At 36.2% G+C, this 19,178-nt stretch overlaps 1 protein-coding gene across 2 annotated transcripts in view; it reads left to right on the top strand.

Annotated features, from left to right (window-relative positions):
• The window catches only part of LOC133990612 (extended synaptotagmin-2-like), a 75,662-nt gene that overhangs the window by 32,200 nt on the left and 24,284 nt on the right, over positions 1-19,178 (top strand). For both annotated transcript variants that reach the window (XM_062428977.1, XM_062428976.1), the window contains exons 7-8: positions 491-580; positions 12,686-12,741. In XM_062428977.1, coding sequence (XP_062284961.1) covers positions 491-580; positions 12,686-12,741 — 146 coding nt within the window. The remainder of the gene's footprint in view (positions 1-490; positions 581-12,685; positions 12,742-19,178) is intronic.

The following is a 19,178-nucleotide window of genomic DNA, read 5'->3' as shown; positions in this document are numbered from 1 at the left end:
GTGTAGTGCATAAGTGACACAACCTAGAACACCTAATGATATGATTTAGGGTTGGATTACCAAGTATTGAAAGCTGGCAAGAAGTACGACTCAGGTTCAAAACCAAATTTGATCAAATGGCACCTGACTTCTTTTTGGCGCCAAATTAGATCAACAGTTTCATTGTCATGCAAGACAACAAGCTGTGATTGTTTGGGGTTTCGTACAGTACCAGTCAAAAGTTTGGACACACTTTCTCATTGATGTGAATGGGAAAGTGTGTCCAAACTTTTGACTGGTTTCGTGTGTAGCATGACCTTCTCTGCTTGAGACGTAATCAAACACTTCACATGAAAAAGTGAACAAAAATAGACCAAAAAGGTGGAAAATAGTTGATTAAATGTTTGACAATTTCAGCCAGCAGTGTAACCCTAAAACCATTCATTCCTGTCAATATATGCAATAAATACTCAATGGGTTAATATTATGCTTCTTTTTTTCTTTTGGTCAGCTTCATGGAGTGATGAGAGTGGTGATGGAGCCTCTGCTGGGAGACATGCCTCTAATCGGAGCCCTGTCTGTGTTTTTCCTCAAGAAACCGGTGAGTAGTTTTACCTTTTGAAGACTTCATGAGGAAGAAACTGTAAAACATTTCAAAACTACACGTCTAATCCACAATAGTGCTGCTGAAATATCTACCAGTGAATCCTTAGATTGTTAAACTTAATAATTAACCCTTTGTTGTGACTCTCCTGGCTCTGACCTGACCTAATAGAGATAGTTAGTTAGGTATTTTATTGATCTTTCTCAGGAAACACACATAACATCAAACACATCTGCAACTATCCACATGAAACCACAGGAAAATAATTCCTAAAATACTAATAGTAATAAATAGTAAAGAATAATCTTAATCTTAAAGAAGCTCTCACGCTCAGTCCAGCTTCATATAGTACAGCTGCTGCCTCATTTTGTGTATTTTCACTTATATTATGATTTTTATTTAATTTGACCGGCTTTGAATGTGAAGAGACGTGTGTTTTAAGTCTTTAATTAACAATAGTGACAAAATATGTGTTGAATGTTCTTTCTTTCGCTTCTCAATGGCTATTAAAGCTCCACGTGAACATTTCAAAATTCATTTATTATCCACAACAGAGCTGCAGAAACTACCGAAAAGTCTGCACACTTCCACCTTTTAACCAATAAACCACCAATTTGCACCGATAGACTATTAAACTAAATAATTAACCCTTTGTTGTGACTCTACTCTTACTCGTGGAAACTTTAGTAGAGGATTTATACACAGAGATACAAACTTGTCCCAAAATATGCTGAATAATATGCAAATAAAGAAAATTACTCACTTTACACACGTGCACTAACCCTATTACTGACCTCTGTGGATTTTAAAGGATTGTACGGCTCTGCTCTTTAAACATCGACTCAGCTCCTCTTGTCTTTTTATCAGTGGATTCCTTCTCTCTCTCTCTCTCTCTCTCTCTGACTGCTGTCTTCCTTCCTGTTTCTCAGCACGATATTTCCTCCTGATTTTAGGCTTTGATAACGGCTAAACCCCACAGGAAAAGAATCAGCATCAAAAAGATGGGAAATTGTCCCTTTTTTTCCTCCTCTTCTCCTTTTAATGTTTCTTTTTTAAAACATTTTTTTACACAGTCTGTAATTGGAAGAAGCAGTAATGTGTTGGGGTGAAAAAGACGGAAAAGATGATCAAATAAAAACTATAAAATGAGACTTTAGAGAAAGTATATCTTGGTATTAACTCTGAAATACCACCAAGCTTTTAGAGACAGTTTCTCTCGCAGGTCATTGAGGATAATTGATTTATATCTCCTGTGTTTTGGGCGTAGTTCACTGATAAGCTGCTCCTGATGAAGCATTGTGAGTTGAGCTGATGCAGCATTTCTGTCTGATCAGCTGTAGCAACAACACACTCTTAGTTTGCACATTTATTTCTTCTATTATATTGTTTCTTAGTGTCATTTAAGTCACGTTTCATTGCACTTTTATCCCCCAGAGAAGCATTTTTTGCAGAACTAGACCAGAATATGAGCCTCTATGTGCTTGGTTAGTGGTGCTTTCATTCATGTTAACTTGATAACTTACTGCTTCCTCAAAATGACAACATGATGATGACATTATGTCCCACTTTCAGCTTTTTTATGTGTTGAATCCACTGATGCAACACAGTGAAGGATGAGTTTTGGTCCTGGAGGAAACTCTGGAGGGTTTTTTTTTCCTGGTTTTTAAGAGTTGTGTAAAATACTTGTGATACTTATACTGACTATTTGATAGAGATATATTCACCGGTCATCTTGCTCTGTCTCTCTCTCTCTCTCTCTCTCTCTTTCTCTCTCTCTCTCTCTCTCTCTCTCTTTCTCTCTCTCTCTCCCTCTCTCCCGCTCTCCCGCTCTCTCTCTTTTTCTTCTTCTGTCTTCTTTAAATTGAGCTAGGAAGCCAAAAGCAAAGCCTACTATACTTGTAACTATATAGGTAAGTAGGTAGGTAGATAGATAGATAGATAGATAGATAGATAGATAGATAGATAGATAGATACTTTATTGATTGGTTACAGCAGCTACATTCACAGTCATAGACAGCCACAAGTAACATAACACACATGGAAACACTAAAATTATTCCTACATTATCCCAAAATTGTAATAATATAAATAAAAGTATATGTAATAAATAAGGGCTGTCAAAGCTAGCACGTTAATAACATTCATTTTTTAACACACGATTAACGCACGCACGTTGTGTTTTGACCCTTGTCGCGGCCGGTAGTTTGGAGATAAAGAAGCGATGCAGCAGAGACGTTTAGGATAAGAAGCAGAAATAAGACAGGCAAAACAGGCGAATTCAGCTCCAAAGCCAGATGTTCTGTCCCGCTAGAACAAACATATTTACATTACTGAGTACATCAAGTCTCAATACCTGATGGCTGATTATTGGAGCATGCAGTATTTTTAATTGTTCTGGATGGTTTCAACAATAATAAACATACATTTAAAGAAAACAAGCATATGTATCTAATCCCATGTTAATAAGAGCATTAAAAACTTGAAAAATATCCCTTTAAAGTACATTTAGAAGAATTTTAAATGTACGATTAATTTGCGATTAAATATTTGATTCGATTGACATCCAGAGTAATAAAATATCAAAATAAATATGCCGAACTCTGATCAGTCTGATCGCCAGCTGCCAGTCATAGCGAACAAATAACTTGATAGATAAAATCTCCCGACACGCTGACAAGACATACAGTACAGTACAGCTGCTTCCTCATTTTTTATGTATTTTCTTATACTTATACTTAATTTGATGGGCTTTGCATGTGAAGAGCCAGTGTTTAATGTAGGTTAATGTATTTAATTAACAATACTGATAAAAATATATGTGTTGAATCATGTTTTTGGGTTGTATTGCTGCTAACATTTTGCCTCTCTATGGCTATTAAAGCTCTGATCCTAAGATTCAGAATCCACAGAAAAAAAATATGTTAAATAATATGAATGAACACAGAAATAAGTGTAGTGTAGTAGTAAGTGTAGTAAGAAGCTCTTCTCTCTTGTGAACCCTCGAGCAAGGCACTCATCACCACATCTGTTAAAGCTGCTATGACAACGTCCACACGAACATGTGGCCCAAACAGGAAGTAACATCTGCTGCCGCGTGGTTACCTGCCACTTACTCATCGACCGCAGCTCACAGTTACTCGTCTCTGGTTGGCTGGTGTGTGTGTGTGTGTGCGCTCGCTGGCTGGCGGTGTTTCTCCATGCCAACCTCTTCGTGTTGTGGCAGGTTGCTTAGCTACAGGCGGACAGCTGCACTCAGACAATGAGGCTCACCAGGAAGTCGACTCTTGGCCAGGTGCTCTCTGTGTTTTGTCCTGCAGGCCTGAGTCAGCTGATGTTTACTTTACTTTTTTTTAAACCTTATGTTTTACTTCCCCACCAGTAGAGTTGAGCATTTTGTTTTGGATACTAAATTATCACCCAAACTGTGTTTTTTCTTTAAAGTTTTACTTATACAGAATGTGTGATAAAAATGTAAATTAGACTAGGTAACCCCCATTTTAATTTTTAAAAAGTATTTATTTTTACTATTTATTAATTAATTAAATTGAAAAAAATATGTATTTATTTATCAAATATGTATTTAGTTTTATTATTTATGTATTTATTCATATTGATTTATTTTTTAATATTTATTTGTAACACTTATTTATTTATTTTAATATATATTTGTTTATTTATTTTAATAAAGTTAAACTATCTTTTATAAACACTTTTTTAAACTTTAAATTATGGCACCAATAAGGATTTCTTTCAATTTCATTGTACATGTACAATGACAGTAAAGACTTTCCTATTCTATACTATACTATTCTATTCAAATATATTTATTTTCTTTCATTTTAGTCTTCTGGCATTAAAATGTTTTATCAAATTCCATCTGGTCTTGTGTGTACAGGCCGGTTTTGCATGTTTCTGATTGATTGCATCTTTGTTTTTATGCAACTTAGATAAACTTAAAGAGAAGTGTGAATAGTTTGTTGAGTTATTTAGGCCATCCTGAGTGAGTTAGGTGACACTCTGCACCTACAGTTACAGTTGAATTTGTAACATGTAATTCATTTCCTGAAAGTTGCATTTGTTAAAAGAAAGGCTGCAGCCATCATTTATTAATAATAACATGATAATAATGTTATTTATATAGGACCTTTCATTCAAGAAATGCAGCTTAAAATGCTTCATATTAAAAGAAACAATACAAAACGTCCAAATGGTGAAAAATCTCTGAAGATATTCATTTGACTATCATTCATTACACAGAAAAGCATCAAATCCTCACATTTGAAAAGCTGTAACTAACAGGTTTTACTCTTTTTGTCAATGAACTAATCGATTAATCAACTTATCACTGCAGCTCGTGTAAAAAAACAACAAGATAACCTCAGTTTTTCCCTCCTTGATTGATCACCATGCTGCATTTTTGTGGTGTGTTGGTTTTACTGATTATCATTAAACTCACATACCACTCATTGTCTTGTTTGGTCTGGTATGTTGTTTTTTTTTATCTCTGTTTAGTACAAAGATAAGTAATTAACAGAGTAATGTGTGCTGCTCCATCTGCTGGTCAACTCTTCTCGACTCTTTGCTCCAAAATAGTTAAAATAAGCCGATAAACTGTGAAGAAAAAGGCTCTTCATCTGTATTTTTAATGTCAAAAACTAAAAGCGTTGTAAAGTCTTGTCACTGTTTCTTTAAGCTTCCTGTCACAAGCTGGCAGAAAACAGTTCTGTGGTTGACCGCGATCTACATGCCGAGCGATAACGATGCCACAGAGAGACGTATGCCCATTCCGCTGAGCACGAAAACACACACAAACACACACACACACAATCACACACACACACACACACACACACACACACACACACACACACACACACACACACACACACACACACACACACACACACACACAGACACACACGCCAGCGGTCACATGTATATGTACATTTATTTTCACTTTCACATGTAAACTATAGATTAAGTGTGAAGTGTGTCACGTGGAATAAAAAAGGGGAACTCTCAACACTAATTTCACACATAAAACATCAGTTTACTGGTCATATTTTTGCTCTACTTGGTTTGTGAATAGTTTTGTTTTAAGTCTAAAAATAACTCAAGTGACATGACTCAAGCTTTTAAAGGCGAGCTCGTTATCGTCTAACAAAAAGACATGTTACAGGAAATGAAAGATATCGTTTCTTTGGCGGTTTTTGACACACAAAGTAGACTAAAAATCAAGATACTTTGACCTCCGCTGCCCATTCAGTCTCTTGTGAGCCATCCATCTTTAACGAGAACTCTTATCAACCACAGTCACCCAGTTTTCTGAAGCCAATGTGTTTCCTGTAGATCTGACTGAAAAGGAAATTTGACTAATGTGTGAACATTCACATCTTTTGTGTGTGTGTGTGTGTGTGTGTGTGTGTGTGTGTGTGTGTGTGTGTGTGTGTGTGTGTGTGTGTGTGTGTGTGTGTGTGTGTGTGTGTGTGTGTGTGTGTGTGTGTGTGTGTGTGTGTGTGTGTGTGTGTGTGTGTGTGTGTGCCGGTAATCAGCTCCGAGACAACCTAAACTCCAGACTGACACATTTTCCGGCTGCTGACCTCAATTTGTGTTTTAAAACAACAATAGTTATTGTAGTTTTGTGCATGATGGATGAAAGTTAAAGCCTTCCTGTTGTATACTGTTTTTTCTTTTTTAGGGGGGATTTAGGAATGATGCCTAAATAGAGCTGAAGTGAAACCACAACTTCCAGACTACTCTGACATTTCAAACTACTCTAATAACATAAAACTCCAGCCTTGGTACAGATACTCTCACAAGTTGCCTGATTCATACGCTTAGATTACTTGAAAAACTACCATCTAATATAGTTACTATCCAGTTTTTATGTTTTTAACAAACACCATAAACCTCAAACAGTTGTAGGCTAAAGGTCACTGCGACTACATGATACGTTTTGCACCCAAATACATTCTTAATCTTCTTTTAAAATCAGCCTTTTCCCTTAATTTCAGAACCTCACCTGGAAGACTGTTCCAAAATGCAATTGACCTATAGAAAACTGACAACTTCATAGAGTCAGACTTAGGTAGTGGTAAAGTAATCAGTCCACTATTCGCCCCTCGAGTGTTATACGAATGAATATTTGAGCAGTAAATTGTATTATTATAAAAAAAAATGTAGGAGTCTGAGTTTTGATTATTCTATGCAAGCATATTAATACAGTAGCATCTAATGATGCAGTGGGAATCCTGTTGAAGCTCCCTAGATGGACGAGTGCCAGTCAGTTGTTTGTACACAGCAATGTTCCCACCTTGGACGCTCTTCTTAGGAATTTTATGTTTACTTTTATGGTGCGGCTGAAGCACTCTACAAATGAAATTATTATGACTTTAGTCATGCCTAAAAAGAGCTGTACCTGTTATTTCTCTAGTTTTTTGAGGCACTGGAGAAGGTGTTTGTATGTCTTTTAGATAAGCTTTTTGTTTCTTATAGTATGTGTGTTTTTATGGATCGATCTGGTCTGAAATAAAGATTGAATTGAATTAAATTTGCAGATAGTCTATCCTTGACTCTCAACCAGGTGAGACGTTGATGCATTTCTGCAACACAAGCTCTTGGAGAACAACCAAGAAACCAGTCTTGGAGCCTTTTTTTGAGCCACTTGTAATTTGTTTAAAAGACGGTTAGATGCAGCAGACTTAAAGACATAAAACCAGTGAACAAACTACTTGACGAAACAATCATGTATCATACGATAAGTCGATACATAGACGTGATGATGCTGATAATTACGTTAATGTACCATAAGTTAATTATTGTCACAGGTTAAGTAAAGTCTCCTAATAAACTTGAGATTCTTGAATATCGTGGACTCAGATTTAAAAAAGCACCTTGTGTATTTTATCTTCTATATAATTCAATTTTATATGATTGGAGTTAATTTTATTTACTTTGAATGTGAAGCTTTTTGTGACTGTTTTCTATGAAAGATGCTTTATAAATAAACTTTACTTACATGAGCAGAAAATTACAGACATGAGTGACAGTAAAAAAAGAACAACAATAAAAAAAAACACAAATCATTTGTTTGTTTGTTTTTTGCCGGTTGTGAAACGGCCAAGATAGACAACGTCACAGCTGATTATATGTTGCAGTGAGGGTGAATAAGAGAGCTCTTTAATCCAGATGCTGTAAAAGTATAAATACTATCTCACATATTTTTGGTTATAATGTAATTGTAGATGGAAAAATATGAATTTTTGGTTTAACAGCTGATTTAATTTGACTTATTTTAGTGTCTGTTGCCCTTTTAGAAGCAGTTTTTATTCCTCTTTTTAACACATGGGGCCTCATGCAAGACATTTTTTGAAGTTGGATTTAACAACTTTTTGGATGAGTTTCATTCACAAAAACACTTCACAGCTTCATGTCCTGCTTTAAGAAATCGCATTAATAATTTAAGAGTAACATCAGGAGACCCAAAAACGATTATAAATTGTGAAAATATGAATCCAGCTGCAACTGTTACAGATAGAAAAGAGAGAATGCTTTGTTTGTTTTGGTATTACATACTTTATTATCATATTTAAAGTCTTAATTAATTCAGATTAGGACTTTATAATGAAGTCAAACAAGTGTTTCTCCTCTTTAAAGAAAGGCAGAGATGATCTATTTATGATGCATAGGACACTTGTAGATTTTATTATAACCTAAATAAGAGAAAAATCTAAGTTTGATAAGATTGATAAATGCCACACATGTTATTAAATCACTCGTACATGCATTATAAGATCTGATATATTCATATAAATGCTTCTTTTATGAGACAAGATACTCTTTATTGGTGCACGATGGAGACATTTGCATTATTACAGCAGCAAGTGGACAGTAAAAATAGAAGAGCGTCAATAAAAAGAATAATGATCAATAAATAATAAGTACAAAAGTAATAAAAACAACTTTTAAGCATGTTGTGGTTTATTATTGTGTACATACACAGATATTTCAGCACTTTTTTATTCATGTAGCTCAGCTTTAGCAACAGCTTCCGGCGTTTGACATTTTAAGCCTCTTTTATAACCTTTTTTTTTAAGCTTTGCAGTTACTCTTAATCTCTCTTTGCCTGTAACACACACACACACACACACACACACACACACACACACACACACACATATATATATATATATTAACTTGGACACTCAGACATTAAGTCCACATACTATCTATTAACCTCAACATCTGGCTCCTTTCTGCTCACACTGCTTCTTTGGTCAGTTGTTGTTGTTATTTTGAGCCGTGTGTGTGTGTGTGTGTGTGTGTGTGTGTGTGTGTGTGTGTGTGTGTGTGTGTGTGTGTGTGTGCGTGTGCGTGTGTGTGTGTGTGTGCGTGTGCGTGTGTGTGTATGTCTGTTGCAGAGACTGCTTCATAGTATAAACCTGATGCAGTTCTGATTGATCTGTTTTTCCTCTCTGGAAATCAAATCGTCCGAGTTATCGGGACCAAAAAGCGTCTCATCCTTCCTCTGTCCGACCTGATCTTTGCTTCTCCTGACTGTTTTCTCTATTTCTAAATATTTTGGATTTCCTGTCCTTCAGTCACTGACATAAGATGGTTGTGAGTATTAATCCTTAACTCCAGGATTCAGTGCAGGCATTACAGATTATGCTAATACCTCCACAACGACTATTATGTCCCAGTGCTGCAGCTGCTACTGCTAATAACACAACTGCTACCAGGATTATTTGTGTTTATAGGTACTGCAGCTACAACTCCCAATAAGCTGTGATCACTACTACTGTTTCTACCAGTATACATCTGCTACTGATGCAAACTCTGCTGCTACTGATGCAAACTCTGCTGCTGCTGATGCTAACTCTGCTGCTAATGATGCTAACTCTGCTGCTAATGATGAAGCTCTGTTTAAACCTGCAGCTACAACAATAGGGGAAGTTCACATACAAAGTAAACAAAGTGATTGTTGAACAACTTCACTTCCTCACTTTTACAGAAATGATTATGCAAAAACTACAAGTGTTATGTAACTGTTACTGCAACACTTTGATGAGAGCTAGTACAAAAAGAGCTGCTTATTTTCTTGATACATTTAATGAATCATTTAGTTCATAAAATGTTAAATTAAAAGAGAAAAATGTCATTTTTATCTGATCAACAATCCAAGATCTTAAAATATTCAGTTGACTATTTACATATTATTTATGAGCAATTTTGCAATATTAGGTTCAGCCATCTGTTGAGCTACTATGATAAAAATAATAATAATACAAATAATTATGATGTACAAATCAAGAAATAACCTAATATTTACAATAATATAATGTAATAATGTAGTGTAGTAATAATAATTGTAATATAAGGAATTCAAAGAAGAAGTAATCCAATATTTATGATAATATACTGTAATAATGTATAATAATAATAATAAGAATAATAATAATGATATTAAATGTACTTAATATAGCACCAAGTATTGCTATTCTTATTATTTTCATTAGAGATTGATAAACTTGACATTGCAAAATGAATATTTAATTTTCATAATAATAATACATTTGTTTAGTATAGCACCTTTCACAGAAATAAAATGAACAAAGTGCTTCACAGTAATACAACTTGAAGAGACCATAAAAACATGCAAAAACATTCAAATTAATGAGGCAGAAGCAAGAAGACAATAAAAAAACCAGATTAAAACAGAAGAACATAAAAATCTAAAAGCAAAAAACACAGACAAATAGAGGAGATCAAAAGGAAAACAAGCACTAAAACATTTTAAAGTGAAAAATGTTCCTTTATCACGTATATCACAGAAAAGCTTCACATTCATAAGCTACTACTAACACCTTTTTAGCATTTTTGCTTTAGAGAAACGACTAAAACAACCATGGTTAATCAGATATGTGTAGTTTCTTCTGAGCCGGCCTCGTTAGCAACAGTAACCACGACACTCGGTTGATATCAGGGTGTGTCCGCATGTGATTCAGAGGGTGAAACTTCGTTAATTACTTTTGTTTTATTTCCTGTTTGACAAAAACTCTCTGACATTTAATATTTGACTTTTAGCTCATGATCAGGTTTCACAGGTAACAACTGTTGTATCTCCAAGTGTGAAATCTTCATAATTAGGTTGTGTGTGTGTGTGTGTGTGTGTGTGTGTGTGTGTGTGTGTGTGTGTGTGTGTGTGTGTGTGTGTGTGTGTGTGTGTGTGTGTGTGTGTGTGTGTGTGTGTGTGTGTGTGTGTGTGTGCGTGTGTGAAACATGTTACCGCCTGTAGAGTCGAGTTTCTTCATATTGTTCAAACTCACATTTTACTCGTAAATTAAAGGTGAACTTGTTCTATTATTACGTCCTTTCATAGCGCTCAGTCTGTTCTTTCACTCACTGAATATAATAGAGGCGGTGAAAGTGGATTTTAGTAGATTCAGTGGTGTGTATCACATTTCAGTCAGATTAGAGTTATGGGATTGTGATAATCTGTCTGCAATCTTTCCGAAAATCTTGTTGGATTCTTTTTTAGCCTTTTTTTTTGGACGTATTGCTAGAATGAGAGTGTGTGTAGTCATGCAAACACACACACACACACACACACACACACACACACACACACACACACACACACACACACACACACACACACACACACTAGCCAAAACTTGAAGCACAATAGCAACAACAAAAAAACAAACTCACTTTTAACCAAAAAAAAATTAAGTAAAGAAAATATTTTTAGATTTTCTGAAGAAAAAAAAAAGATTTTAAATGGCGGAAAAACAAACAATAATAAGTCTGAATGAATTAAAACTGCAGTGCAAAACTAATTGACTGGTTTTTTTATTAATTGTCTGTTGTTGTTTTTTTACTAATTAACTGTTTTTTTTGCTAATTGACTGTTTTTTTGCTAATTGACTGTTTTTTTGCTAATTGACTGTTTTTTTTTGCTAATGGACAAATTTAAAATGTTTTGACTAATTGACTGTTTTTTGACTAATTGACAGTTTTTGTAATTCCTCTCACTGCCAGCAGGAGGAAGGCATTAAAGAACAATCCCACAGAGTCTTGTTCTGAAGGAATGTTCTTTCCTTTTCATTAAAGCTAATGAATATCAGAATAGGAGCTGTTTTCTATCTTACGCCGCTTCTTTCTTCTCTTCCATTATTTTCCATCAGTATCTTTCTTCTAATGGTGACGACAACAGATCTCACTCTGAATGTCTAACTTCAGCTTAACTTCTGATTCATTGTAGCATCTAACAGCTGTTTGTTTGTTACCGTAACGTCGTTTCCAGACAGCTGAAAGCAGTGCGTCCATCATATACTTCCTGTCCATACGCAGGCTAACCCAATCTGCTCCGTATGTATTGATTATCAGCTCGATTGAATTAGCGTCGGGCTCCTTCTCTGCTGACTCATGAAGCCTTCAGGGAGGAGCTGATGAGGAGAGCTCGGTGTTTTAATGCCAATTTAATGGTTCTGCTTAAAATGATGCTGAGATTTTGTTCCATTTGTGTCATTTGGTTTATTTTATAGATTTAAATGCCCCCCAAAAACTGCACACACACACACACACACACAAATTAAAATCATTTTCCTCATTAGACATCTTTTTTATAAATATCATAAAAACCTAAGCTGCTTCCATGGAGGAATTTCCATCATGTAATAGGTTGTAAAGGTTCAAATTCTTTCCGTATGTCATCAACTTTGCAAACTTTAGAGGTTTTATTCATTATAACAGAAGTTGGAAACCCTCAAAACACACTGTTAAATCTGTGTTTGTGTTGTTTAAATTGTGTTCTTGTTGTTTTATTCACAGTAGAGCTGCATTATGATGTGTGAAGCTGTATTTTTTTTGTGTTATCACCTTATAAACTGTGTGCAGAAGCTATTAGAGATCTTAATAAACACTACTATAAGAAACATTATTATCGTCTTCATAAGAAACTTTCACTTATTGGAAATAATGTTTTTTTTATTTGCAGGAAACCTCTTAAAAAGTGCAGCTGCTTGTCTCTTTATAACCTTAAAATGTGTGTCTCATACTTTATTGAAATCTAAGTGCTTTTATCTCTGTGTGTTTCAGTCTCTCGACATCAACTGGACAGGACTCACAAACATGCTGGATATTCCCGGTCTCAAGTAAGCGCCCACGTTTTAATGTGACGGTGATAAAGCCGCTGTAATTGTCTTAACGGTGTGTAATGAGTTGTTGTAATGTGTGGCTCTTAACCCTCCTGTTGTCCTGTGTTGAAGAAGGATGGAAAGGAAGGAGGAAGAAGGAAGGAAGGGAGGAAGAAGGAAGGAAGGGAGGAAGGAAGAAGGATGGGAGGGAGGAAGGAAGGATGGAAGGGAGGAAGGAGGGAAGACAGGAAGGAAAGAAAGGAGGGAGGGAGGAATGAAGGGAGGAAGGAAGAAGGATGGGATGGAGGAAGGAAGGAAGGATGGAAGGGAGGAAGGAAGAAGGAAGGAAAGGAGGGAGGAAGGAGGGAAGGAAGGAAAAGAGGGAGGGAGGAAGGAAGGTAGGAAAGGAAAGAAAGAAAGGGAGGAAGGAAAGGAAGGTAGGAAGGAGGGAGGAAAGAAGGAAGGAGGGAGGGAGGGAGAAAGGAAAAGAGGAAGGATGGAAGGGAAGAAGGAAGGAGGGAAGGAAGGAAGGAAAGGGAGGGAGGGAGGGAGGAAGGAAGGGATGAAAGGAAAGAAGGAAGGAAGAAGGAAGGAAAGGAGGGAGGGAAGGAAAGAAGGAAGGAAATGAGGGAGTAAAGGAAAGGAGGAAGGGAGGAAGGAAACGAAGAAGGGAAGGAAAGAAGGAGGGAGGGAGGAAGGATGGACAGAAGGAAGGAAGAAAGGGGGATGGAGGAAGGAAGGGAGGAAGGTAGGGGAGGGGAAAAAAGAGAGAAGGAGGGAGGGAGGAAGGACAGACAGAAGGAAGGAAGGGAGGAAAGAAGGAACAGTCAAAAGAGACGGGGTCAATTTGAGTTTCAGCTCATTGTTTAGCTGTCTGGTTGCAACTTTGACTCTGGTTCACTCTCAGCGCTCTCATAGCGTCGTTTTTAGTGAAAAAGGTGTAATAAAAAGCCTCTGTGCACTTCCTGCTCTGGTGAACTTAGTGGAGCATTTAGCTGCTTAAGGTAGCCAGATATTTCCCTCAGGAAGTTGTTAGAGAGTAAAAACAGGGAATATTGGACCTTACATTCAGCAGGTGGACAGAAACTCCGTAACTGATGGATGTGGAAATAAATTCAACAAGTTCAACATATCAACTTAAAATAAGATGACACGTCGTGGCCAAAAATATCAGTTCCAGCAGGTTTTAAAGTCTCATGACTGTGTGTGTGTTTGTTTTTGTGTTTCCAATCTTAAAATAAGTCATTTACATTTTTTTCTCTCATCTGTTGGTCTTAACTGGTTTTAATTAGAATTAATGTGTTTTTCTATGATGTTTGAATGCACACACACACACACACACACACACACACACACACACACACACACGAAGCAGATTCCTTTGATAATTATGACCAGGTGGCTTCACACGGTTCCTCAGGGAACAAGCTGGCTATTAGAGAGATAGCAGCTGTGTGTGTGTGTGTAGGTGTGTGTGTGCGTGTGTGCGTGAGTGTGTGTGTCTTTGTTTGTTTGTACTCGAGACATGATGTCATTACTTTGTCTATTTTGCCTCCGTGCAGACGTGCTCTCACACACCGTTCGCTCTTAAAGTCTCAGATGACTAAAATCTACAGCTTTTATATAAGCTCAAAGGTGGCTAGATAGATAGATAGATAGATAGATAGATAGATAGATAGATAGATAGATAGATAGATAGATAGATAGATAGATAGATAGATAGATAGATAGATAGATAGATAGATAGATGTAAACTTTATTGATCCCCTTGGGAAAATTTAGGGTCCAGCAGCTTAATACACAACCAGCAGCTTAATACACAAATAGTACACACAATAGTGCTTCTTATATTTGACCTTTGACCCCCACTATGAAATCTTACATCACTCCTCCATTCATTATTATCTCCATGGTATAAGTATTTAAATAAACAAATGAGCAGATGAGCGATTTTTGGACACTTATAAGTTATCATTTTACCATTATGTAACTTTAATTCACTCATTTCGGCGAGGAAGAGGTGAAGCATTGCATTGTGGGTCTATTTTAACCTCAGTGGTGGTCTGAGTTAAAGTAGTATTACGGTTTTATAGCTCGGTGTAATCGTGACTGTAACTGAAACCTACTTTCCAATGCAAACACCGGGCACATAATGAGGCCTTCAGACTGGATGAATCATTCAAATGAACACAGAGCAGACTGCACACAGCTGACAGCGTGTTTTATATTCCTATCCTTTCTCTCTCTCTCTCTCTCTCTTTCTCTCTCTCTCTCTCTCTCTCTGTCTCTCTCTCTCTCTCTTTCTCCCTGTTTCTCTCTCTCTCTCTCTCTCTCTCTCTCTCTCTCTCTCTCTCTCTCTCTCTCCTTTCTCTCTGAGTGTGACTCACTCTCTTTATATATACTATATTTAAATCCATATCAGCCTATTCTGCACAGTCTTTGTAAAATATCTCTTACCTCTCAGGTTGATTCATTCATGCAGTGTTTTTATTTTGTTTAAGTTGCAATTACTGTAAAGATTAAACCTAGTTTGCACATCCAAGCATCAATAATTTTGCACTTATCGCACCAAAAGCATCATTTTTAGTCGCTGCAACTTAACGTTTTGTTAATTCTTAGATTCCTTTTTGTTCTTTACATTGCTTTATTTCATATAGCGTATTATGGAGCTGCTATGAATGTAATTATCTATATCTATTTAAGTTTAGATTTTTATTATAGATCTTAAATCTTTTTATTACATATTTATCGTCCTTATTTCCTCTTGTGTGCTTTGGTCTTTATTCCTTTAGTCCTTGTTCTACACTTTTTTCTGTCTTATTATCAACTGCAAAGCACTTTGATCTACATTAACCTGTATGAAAGGTGCTATATAAGGGTCAATGATGTGATGCAACCCAGTGTCAAATGGTGTAACGAGTATTTTTTCATAAAATCTGATTATATATACAAGAAAATGTGGAATAAGTATAATCCACTTTTATTAAGGCAAGAAAATGTTTTTTTTAACAAATTTTGCATCATTTTCAAAACTTGTTTGTTGTTTTTATGGATATGGCTTGCTCAATATTGACAAAATGCTTTAAAATTTAAATGTAGAAATACTTTAATAGTTTTTTCTTCTAATTCAATGTTTTAAATGAAGTAATTATTAGTATAAATTCACTTAAATACACTGTAGGTGGATAAAATGTTTAATATTCATCATTATTTTGTGGTTACACCATTTGACATTTTCAGGAGTATTCAGTCTTATTTTTGGTTTAAAAAATGGTGCAAATGTCATTTCAGATGATATAAAACCAACAACAATACAAAATGTACATTTTAGCAAACCTGATGCTACAATTAAAAAAATATTTTTAAAGATATTTTTTTAATTGTTTATCTTGCCAACCCTTATTTATCACTGACCCATACATAAAGTTGGATTGATTCATATCTATAATAATAGGTAGTGGTAGGAAATTGGCGTTACACATACATTAATCTTTCCTTATATACCTCTCCTGAATCATAGTTACTCTTTTTGTTCTTGGACTGAAAAATGTCTCCTTTCTTGTGTTTTATCATTTTAAGACATTGTGTGTGTCCCAGTGGACTCTAAGTAAAGCTGAAACTAAAAAAACAATCCCCCCTCCAACCATTTATTTTCCACTTAGACCACCTGTATGCAGTAAATAAAAAACACAGTCTGAGATGTCTGTAAAACTGTAGACAGGAAATCTGGAGAGGTTTATGTGATCAGTTATTCTTTAACTTTCCCAGATCCAAGAAAAGCTGTTTTATTTGTGCTGGACGTCGTCGCCGTAGCTGCACGATGTGAAAGCAAAGCAGTTAGAGTTGAGTGAAAAGGTCTAATAGAGTCTAATAATAAGGTTTAGCTAAGGTGGCTATTCCTGTTTCTTCTTCTGTCAACTACAAACAAAGCTTAAATTTAAGTAAAATAATAAGAAACTTTTTTGATAGTCTAATAGCCATCATTTAACCCTCCTGTTGTCCTCGAGTCAAGGAAGGAAGGGAGGAAGAAGAAAAGAAAGGAGGGAGGAATGGAGGAAGAAGGAAGGAAAGGATGGAAGGGAAGAAGAAGGAAGGAAAGGAGGGAGGGAGGGAGTAAGGAAGGAAGGAAGGAAGGAAGAAGGAAGGAAGGATGGAAGGGAGGAAGAAGAAAGGACAAGAGGGAGGAAAGAAGGAATGAAAGGAGGGAGGAAGGAAGGAGGGAAGGAAGGAAGGAAAGGAATGTAGGAGGAAAGGAAAGAAGGAAGGAAGGAATGTAGGAGGGAGGAAAGAAGGAAGGATGGAGGGAAGAAGGACAGAGGAAAGAAGGAAGGTAATGGGGAGGAAAGAAAGAGAGAAGGAGGAAGGAAGGGAGGAAGGAAGAAAGGGGGATGGAGGAAGGAAAGAAGGAAGGGAGGAAAGAGAGGAAGGAAAGAAAGAGAGAAGGAGGGAGAGAGGAAGGACAGATGGAAGGAAGGAAGAAAGGGAGATGGAGGAAGGAAAGAAAGAGAGAAGGAGGGAGGGAGGAAGGACAGACGGAAGGAAGGAAGGAAGGGAGGAAAGAAGGAACAGTCAAAACAGACAGAGTCAATTTGACCCGCGAGGACGACACAACGTTTAAGCAAAAATAGTATTTGTTGGCTGCAGCTTCTCAAATGTGATTATTTCAACTTTTTCTCAGATTTTTAGACTTTTAATCAGACAAATCGAGACATTTAAAGACAACAAACTCTCAAGTAATTCTAACAAGTGTCAAACGAACCGAAAGGGAATCACACATGAATAAAGCTTCTAAAACAACATTTATTATCAACTTCAGATACAATGTATTAATGTTAGTCAGCTCAGTGAGTAATGAATGCAATGTGTGGATAAGAGGAAGAAGTTAACAAATAAGCCACCTAAATAGTCTGAGGTCGGGTGCAGGTGCTTCCCTTTGGCGTCGTCTCTAATCCCTCAAACTGTCTCCTGGGTCAGGAGGCCGAAGCAACAGGAAGAGAGGGACGTCACACAGGCGGTTTTCACTATGTTCCTACATTTTATCGACAAAATGATTAATTGATAATGAAAATAATCATTATGTGCAGCCCTTAAAAAAATAAAACCACGTCTTGTGCAGCAGGAAACAGCTGCAAGACTATTTGTACATTTACGTCCACCTGTTTTTGCATTTCTTCGCTCGGCTGTGGTCGAAAAGTCGGCCTGTCCAGAAACAGAAGATGTTATTGGACATATTGTTGGTGTAGATTTTGCCATTTTTATACATGCTTCTTTTTATTTTACTGCAGAGAAATCATGTGTCCATCAGAAAGCTTTAAAGATGTAAAAAAAAAAAAAAAAAAGGCAATAAATGTCCTTAGGTGGAACTAGAACCATCATGTATCAGATATTGTTGCTCTTTTAATTATGTCATCTTGTCACATCTACTAGATATTTTTAATAGGACATAATGCTGGAAATCATAAGAACTACTGAACTCTTTATCATTAAGCTGCCCTCAACACTAACTACAGTACAGCTATGATTTGCCTGTTATGTTGCTGCTCATTTGTGATATCATTAGTATGAAGTTTGGTATAAATCTGCATGAAATTTGCTTAAAACTTGTGCAACATCTCAGCAAAAACACACTAAAGAGTGTTTTTAGAGCAGCAGTACCAAATTAGAAAGCTTCTTCTTTTAACTACATAAAGATTTAATGACTGAAAGATGAACCAATAAACATCACATCTAATTAGTCTAACCTCTCATCTGTAAAAAGAAGCACATCCTTTTTTCCATCTGGTATAATGAGAAAATGAAGGCAGTGTTTTTGAAGAGCCGTTCCCAGTGGACACGCAACCACGGTGGTCTAACAGGCTCTGAAACCATTACATCAACCACCGGATCACAGGATGGATTATGACCTTTATTTTCCCCCTTTGCTAAGTGTTGGTATTTATAGTAACGTGATTATGAAAAGAGGAGCTGCAGCAGACACAGACACAGATGCGATGTTGGGAAATGACATCTCTAATTTTGGGAGACGAAAGCTTTTTCTTTTTTTTTGTGCGGTTTAGACACAACAGTGTTGGATTAGTGAGACAGTTTTTAATGCTTCAGTGGTTTTATTCCATATATAAGTATAGAAGTTACTAAGACACACGTAATTATCTACATCATCATGTCTATTGCCACACTTCACATTAGCAGCTAAGAAGCTAATCATGTCACATTGGCTTAGAGAGTAGTGTCAATAATATTGTTTATCCCGATTATGTCTGAGAAAAGTAGTTATCGTGACACATTTAGTACCAGTTTACCAGCTTCATCGCTTCACCAACATTCTTCTTTTTTTTCTTTTTTTTAAATAAAAGTCTCTTAGTTGACTTATATATTTACTCAGTCTAAATTAGTCCTTGTTCTCACTGTAATTTGCAAAATGTCATTGCTATGTTTTAATGATACTGATATTCATC

This window comes from Scomber scombrus, chromosome 11 (assembly GCF_963691925.1).
Source record: "Scomber scombrus chromosome 11, fScoSco1.1, whole genome shotgun sequence".
Lineage (NCBI taxonomy): Eukaryota > Metazoa > Chordata > Actinopteri > Scombriformes > Scombridae > Scomber > Scomber scombrus.
The sequence above is the reverse complement of the archived record's forward strand: the minus strand, read 5'-3'. Positions and strand labels throughout refer to the sequence as shown.